We start from the raw sequence: 7,952 nt of genomic DNA, 5'->3' as shown, positions 1-7,952 counted from the left end.
TGAGTTTTTACCAAAAAGTTATATTTTGGTTTCATCTGACCATATGACATTCTCCCAATCCTCTTCTGGATCATCCAAATGCACTCTAGCAAACTTCAGACGGGCCTGGACATGTACTGGCTTAAGCAGGGGGACACGTCTGACACTGCAGGATTTGAGTCCCTGGCGGCGTAGTGTGTTACTGATGGTAGGCTTTGTTACTTTGGTCCCAGCTCTCTGCAGGTCATTCAGTAGGTCCCCCGTGTGGTTCTGGGATTTTTGCTCACCGTTCTTGTGATCATTTTGACCCCACAGGGTGAGATCTTGCGTGGAGCCCCAGATCGAGGGAGATTATCAGTGGTCTTGTATGTCTTCCATTTCCTAATAATTGCTCCCACAGTTGATTTCTTCAAACCAAGCTGCTTACCTATTTCAGATTCAGTCTTCCCAGCCTGGTGCAGGTCTACAATTTTGTTTCTGGTGTCCTTTGACAGCTCGTTGGTCTTGGCCATAGTGGAGTTTGGAGTGTGACTGTTTGAGGTTGTGGACATGTGTCTTTTATACTGATAACAAGTTCAAACAGGTGCCATTAATACAGGTAACGAGTGGAGGACAGAGGAGCCTCTTAAAGAAGAAGTTACAGGTCTGTGAGAGCCAGAAATCTTGCTTGTTTGTAGGTGACCAAATACTTATTTTCCACCATAATTTGCAAATAAATTCATTAAAAATCCTACAATGTGATTTTCTGGATTTTTTTTCCTCAATTTGTCTGTCATAGTTGACGTGTACCTATGATGAAAATTACAGGCCTCTCTCATCTTTTTAAGTGGGAGAACATGCACAATTGGTGGCTGACTAAATACTTTTTTTCCCCACTGTATGTGTTTAGTGAGTCCGCCAGATCAGAGGCAGTGGAGATGACCAGGGATGTTCTCTTGATAAGTGTGTGAATTAGACCATTTTCCTGTCCTGCTAAGCATTCAAAATGTAACGAGTACTTTTGGGTGTCAGGGAAAATCTATGGAGTGAAAAGTACATTATTTTCTTTAGGAATGTAGTGAAGTAAAAGTAAAAGTTGTCAAAAATATGAATAGTAAAGTAAAGCACAGATAACCCAAAAAACGTGTGTATTAAGTGTGTTTAAAAGGTTTGATAATATTCTGGGTCGGTAGTGCAGCTGTCCTGTGGCATCACACTGGGTGACTGGGACACACTGCTGCTGAGCTGCCAGGTGATTTCTTACATAGCTCCCTCTAGAGGTGGGAATGAGAAGGGTGGGGAAGACTACACACATCAGGGCCCTCATGGCAGATTCATGGTCTGTTTTAAGGGATGGGGTGACAGGCAAATTCTTGGTCTGTTTAAAGGGGTGGGGCTACAGGCAGATTCATGGTCTGTTTAAAGGGATGGGGGGACAGAAAGATTCATGGTCTGTTTAAAGGGATGGGGGAAAGAAAGATTCATGGTCTGTTTAAAGGGATGGGGGGACAGAAAGATTCATGGTCTGTTTAACGGGATGGGGGGACAGGCAGATTCATGGTCTGTTTAAAGGGATGAGGTGACAGAAAGATTCATGGTCTGTTTAAAGGGATGGGACAGGCAGATTCATGGTCTGTTTAAAGGAATGAGGTGACAGAAAGATTAATGGTCTGTTTAAAGGGATGGGGTGACAGGCAGATTCATGGTCTGTTTAAAGGGATGTGGTGACAGGCAGATTCATGGTCTGTTAAAGGGGATGAGGTGACAGGCAGATTCATGGTCTGTTTAAAGGGGTGGGGTGACAGAAAGATATATGGTCTGTTTAAAGGAATGGGGTGACAGTCAGATTCATGGTCTGTTTAAAGGGATGGGGTGACAGGCAGATTCATGGTCTGTTTAAAGGGATGGGGGGACAGAAAGATATATGGTCTGTTTAAAGGAATGGGGTGACAGTCAGATTCATGGTCTGTTTAAGGGGATGGGGTGACAGGCAGATTCATGGTCTGTTTAAAGGGATGGGGGGACAGAAAGATTCATGTTCTGTTTAAAGGAATGAGGTGACAGAAAGTATGTGTGCCCTCAGGCCCCTACTCCACTACTACCACATATCTACAGTTCAAAATCCATGTGTACGTGTGTGTATAGTGCGTATGTTATTGTGTATGTGTATGCATGTGTCTGTGCCTATGTTTGTGTTGCTTCACAGTCCCCGCTGTTCCATAAGGTGTATTTCATCTGTTTTTTAAATCAGTTACTTGATGTGGAATAGAGTTCCATGTAGTCATGGCTCTATGCAGTACCGTGCGCCTCCCATAGTCTGTTCTGGACTTGGGGACTGTGAAGAGACCTCTTGTGGCATGTCTTGTGGGGTATGCATTGGTGTCCGAACTGTGCGACAGTAGTTCAAACAGACAGCTCGTGCATTCAACATGTCATTACCTCTCATAAATACAATTAGTGATTAAGTCAATCTCTCCTCCACTTTGAGCCAGGAGAGATTGACATGCATATTATTAATATTAGCTCTCTGTGTACATCCAAGGGCCAGCCATGCTGCCCTGTTCTGAGCCAATTGCAATTTTCCTAAGTCCCTTTTTATGGCACCTGACCACACGACTGAACAGTAGTCCAGGTGCGACAAAACTAGGGCCTGTAGGACCTGCCTTGTTGATAGTGCTGTTAAGAAGGTAGAGCAGCGCTTTATGGACAGACTTCTCCCCATCTTAGCTACTGTTGTATCAATATGTTTTGACCATGACAGTTGACAGTCCAGGATTACTCCAAACAGTTTAGTCACCTCAACTTGCTCAATTTCCACATTATTTATTACAAGATTTAGTTGAGGTTTAGGGTTTAGTGAATGATTTGTCCCAAATACAATGCTTTTAGTTTTAGAAATATTTAGGACTAACTTATTCCTTGCCACCCACTCTGAAACTAACTGCAGCTCTTTGTTAAATGTTGCAGTCATTTCAGTTGCTGTAGTAGCTGACATGTATGGTTTTAAGTCATCCGCATACATAGACACACTGGCTTTACTTATTAGTAAAGATTGAAAAAAGTAAGGTGCCTAGACAACTGCCCTGGGGAATTCCTAATTCTACCTGGATTATGTTGGAGAGGCTGTCATTAAAGAACACCCTCTGTGTTCTGTTATACAGCTAACTCTTTATCCACATTATAGCAGGAGGTGTAAAGCCATAACACAAATACGTTTTTCCAGCAGCAGACTATGATCGATAATGTCAAAAGCCACACTGAAGTGTAACAAAACAGCCCCCACAATCTTTTAATCATCAGTTTCTCTCAGCCAATCATCAATCATTTGTGCAAGTGCTGTGCTTGTTGAATGTCCTTCCCTACAAGCATGCTGAAAGTTTGTTGTCAATTTGTTTACTGTAAAATAGCATTGTATCTGGTCAAAGACCATTTTTTCCAAAAGTTTACCAAGGGTTGGTAACAGGCTGATTGGTCGGCTATTTGAGCCAGTTAAGGGGGCTATACTATTCTTAGGTAGCGGAATTACTTTTGCTTCCCTCCAAGCCTGGGGGCACACATTTTCTAGAAGGCTTAAATTGAAAATATGGCAAATAGGAGTGGCAATATCATCCGATAACTTTCCATCCAAGTTGCCAGACCCCGGTGGCTTGTCATTGTTGATAGACAACAATACTTTTTTCACCTCTTCCACACTCACTTTACGGAATTCAAAATTACAAACTTGTCTTTCATAATTTGGTCAGATAGACTTGGATGTGTAGTGTCAGCATTTGATGCTGTCATGCCTAAGTTTGCTAATCTTGCCAATGAAAAAATCATTAAAGTAGTTGGCAATATCAGTTGGTTTTGTGATGAATGAGCCATCTGATTCAATGAATTATGGAGCTGAGTTTGCGTTTTTTCCCAAAATTTCATTTAAGGTTCTCCAAAGCTTTTTACTATCATTCTTCATGTCATTTATCTTTGTTTCATAGTGTAGTTTCTTCTTCTTTTTATTCAGTTTAGTCACATGATTTCTCAATTTGCAATACGTTTGCCAATCGGTTGATCCAATGGATCTAGATACTGCTTTTAAGCAAATTTCTGCAGCATTAGTAAAGATATGCTCAGTACATGTTGATGATTTCATTCCTGTGCTGTTTGTAACTACCCTGGTAGGTTGACTGATAACCTGAACCAGGTTGCAGGCACTAGTTACAGTTTGAAGCTTTTTCTTGAGTGGGCAGCTTGATGAAAGCCATTCTTGGTACACATGGGAAACTGTTGAACACATGCTTCGTTTGTAAATTATGTCTGAGTGATGGAGCTATCCCTGGCTATCCGTAAATTAAAATAAACAAGAAAATGTTGCGTGTGGAATTTGAAATGATTTATACTTTTACTTTTGATACTTAAATATATTTTAGCAATTGTATTTACTTTTGATATTTCCAACCAAATACTTTCAGACTTTTACTCAAGTAGTATTTTCCTGGGTGACTTTCACTTTTACTTGAGTCATTTTCTGTTATGGTATCTTTACTTTTACTGAAGTATAACAATTGGGTACTTTTTCCACCACTGCCTGGCACCTACTACTATACTCCGTTCACAGGCAGACTTTTACTTTGTTTACAAACAGTGGGGTAAAACATGCTTAGATTTGGAGTTCTGATGGGGTACGACAGTTGAACTAAGCTCAAGAATCAATGGTTACATATCAATAATTCACAAGTCCAAAAATGTATGTAGCAACTGCAGATTGCCCCTTTAACATTACTGATGACTGTTGACAGCAGTTGTAAATACATTTGTTTATTTCAAAATGTAGCTAAAGCAAACCTGTGGGAAGACTTGCCATAAAGAGTGTGTGTGACCTCCTCTCCCTCCCAGATATAGCTAGGTCAGTGTTCTTCCTCCTCCAGTCCAGGTTGAGGAGGTTGCTACCTGTCTTCGAGCATGCGCTGACCAATTGGCAAGTGTCTTCACTGACATTTTCAACATGTCCCTGACTGAGTCTGTAATATCAACATGTTTCAAGCAGACCACCATAGTCCCTGTGCCCAAGAACACTAAGATAACCTGCCTAAATGACCACCGACCCGTAGCACTTTGAAAGGCTGGTCATGGCTCAAATCAACACCATTATCCCAGAAACCCTAGACCCACTCCAATTTGCATACCGCCCCAACAGATCCACAGATGATGCAATCTTTATTGCACTCCACACTGCCCTTTCCCACCTGGAAAGAGGAACACCTACGTGAGAATGCTATTCATTGACTACAGCTCAGCGTTCAACACCATAGTGCCCTCAAAGTTCATGACTAAGCTAAGGACCCTGGGACTAAACACCTCCCTCTGCAACTGGATCCTGGACTTCCTGACGGGCCGCCCCCAGGTGGTAAGGGTAGGTAACAGCACATCTGCCACGCTGATCATCAACACGGGGGCCCCTCAGGGGTGCATGCTCAGTCCCCTCCTGTACTCCCTGTTCAGCCATGACTGCATGTCCAGGCACGACTCCAACACCATCATTAAGTTTGCCAACGACACAACAGTGGTAGGCCTGATCACAGACAACGATGAGACAGCCTATAGGGCGGAGGTCAGAGACCTGACCGTGTGGTGCCAGGATAACAACCTCTCCCTCAACATGATCAAGACAAAGGAGATGATTGTGGACTACAGGAAAAAAAATTGGACTTATTGACGGGGCTGTAGTGAACAGGTTGAGAGCTTCAAGTTCATGGTCCAAACACACCAAGAAAGTCATGAAGAGGGCACGACAAAGCCTATTCCCCCTCAGGAGACTGAAAAGATTTGGCATGGGTCCTCAGATCCTCAAAAAGTTCTACAGCTGCACCATCGAGAACATCCTGACTGGTTGCATCACCGCCTGGTATGGCAACTGCTGGGGGTAACAGAGGGTAATGCGTACGGCCCAGTACATCACTGGGGCCAAGCTTCCTGCCATCCAGGACCTCTATACCAGGCAGTGTCAGAGTAAGGCCCAAAAAATTATCAAAGACTCCAGCCACCCTAGTCATAGACTGTTCTCTCTGCTACCGCACGGCAAGCGGTACCGGAGCGCCAAGTCTAGGTCCAAAAGGCTTCTTAACAGCTTCTACCCCCAAGCCATAAGACTCCTGAACAGCTAATCATGGCTACCCGGACTCATTTGCACACGCTAGCAAGGTATGTCAATTGACGGGGCCATACTCACTGGTGTACAGTGTCAATTTCTGATAATAATCACACAAATCACTAGTCTGGTCCCAGACCTGTTTGTGCTATATTGCCAACTCCTGCGGTCATTGTCAGTTGGCAAGACAGCTCAAACAGATCTAGGACCACACTCTTAGAAAAAAAGGTTATTCGGCCGTCCCCATAGACGGGTTGGTTGTTTAGCAACTATGCGGCAAAACTGACAGGGTTGGCTTAGATTGTTGACAACATGTAAAATATATTTTGTCTCCAATATTTATTGAAAACATAAATAAGTTTACACAATGAGCACTTGTTGTCTCTCAAATACATCGTTACAGTTGTTGGTTAGCTAGCTAGGGAATTTTAGCCATATTAGCATAGACGTGACATCAGTCAAAACACCTCAAAACAAGACATGGTGTCAAAAACAAGATACAACTAGCTGAAACGAGCCACCTACAATTCCCACATAGTAGCTTTTGTCATTGTTGCTGGCTATCTGGCTATCCAGAATCACAACAACACACAGACTTTTGCCCCATTGAAGCGTGTATATCGTTTTCGTGACGTTGTCAGCTAACCCGTCTATAGGATAACCCTTTTTGGTTTCAGGTAGAACCCTTTTGGTTTTCATGTAGAAGCCTCTGTGGAAAGGGTTCTACATGGAACCCAAAAGGGTTTTACCTGGAACCAAAAGTGTTCTACATGGAACCAATAAGGGTTCTTCAAAGGGTTCTCCTATGGGGACAGCCGAAGAACCCTTTTAGGTTCTAGATAGCACCTTTCTTTGCTAAGAGTAAAGTCTAACAAATCACTGTGTTTCGAAGACCCCCATGATGACAATATTCTTCTCTATGTTCACAGAGTTTTGAAGATGTGCGCTCCAAGTGTATCTGTCCACCCTACAGGAACATCACTGGACACATCTACAACAGGAATGTCTCCCAGAAAGATTGGTGAGAGATGTTCTATCACATAGGCCCTATGCACATTATGCAGTATTCACAATCTGGTCTTCCTCAGTCGGTCATTTTCGTTCGCTCCTGTTGTCTTCCACAGTACATTTAACTAGTTCTGACAAGGAGCTGTGGATTTAAGGTTCCCCCACTCACACAATTTGCTGATCGATGTCTTTCTAGTTCATTGTAGTTCTGGAAAGAATGAATAAAAGTGTCAGGCTTACGTCTTGGACTAACATAGATGTAGTAGATGAATAACAAGAGACCAATTGTCATACCCTGATCTGTTTCACCTGTCTTGTGCTTGTCTCCAATCCCCTCCAGGTGTCACCCATTTTCCCCATTATCTCCTGTGCATTTATACCTGTGTTTTCTGTTTGTCTGTTGCCACCATTGGAAGACACAAGGAGTTACTTCACAACCTTATGGAAGGATTCCAGACCTTGGCGGAACGCCACGACCGTGCTTTCCATACATTGCTGGGGCAAGTCAGCAGATTGTCTATTAGCCAGCCACTACCGTAATTCCACAGACACTCAGCAACCCCGCCCCCAGTGGCGCTTCTTCCCAGCCTACCCCGGTGTTCCGAGAACCTTGCACTCCTCCTCCGGAGCGCTATGCTGGAGATTCTGGAACCTGCCAGGCTTTTCTCTCCCAGTTCTCCCTTCGTTCCCCTCGGGCCGCTCGAAGATAGCGTACCTCATAACGCTGATGTCAGGGAGGGCACTCACCTGGGCTACGGCGGTGTGGGAGCAACAGTCCACCGTTTGCCTCAGTCTGGATGAGTTTGTGGCGGAGGTACGAAAAGTGCTAGATTCTCTGTTGTCTGGGAGAGAGGTTGCTCGT

At 43.6% G+C, this 7,952-nt stretch overlaps 1 protein-coding gene across 1 annotated transcript in view; it reads left to right on the top strand.

The window, feature by feature from the left end:
• Positions 1-2,315: 2,315 nt before the first annotated feature.
• Positions 2,316-7,952, top strand: part of LOC121538312 (putative protein 2) — a 28,242-nt gene continuing 22,605 nt past the window's right edge. Inside the window, exons 1-2 of the mRNA XM_045206937.1 lie at positions 2,316-2,327; positions 7,012-7,103. Of these exons, the coding sequence (XP_045062872.1) occupies positions 2,316-2,327; positions 7,012-7,103 (104 nt within the window). The remainder of the gene's footprint in view (positions 2,328-7,011; positions 7,104-7,952) is intronic.

Source organism: Coregonus clupeaformis, chromosome 24 (genome assembly GCF_020615455.1).
Source record: "Coregonus clupeaformis isolate EN_2021a chromosome 24, ASM2061545v1, whole genome shotgun sequence".
NCBI lineage: Eukaryota > Metazoa > Chordata > Actinopteri > Salmoniformes > Salmonidae > Coregonus > Coregonus clupeaformis.
Note: the sequence above shows the minus strand (reverse complement) of the source record. Positions and strands in the feature narration are given on the sequence as shown.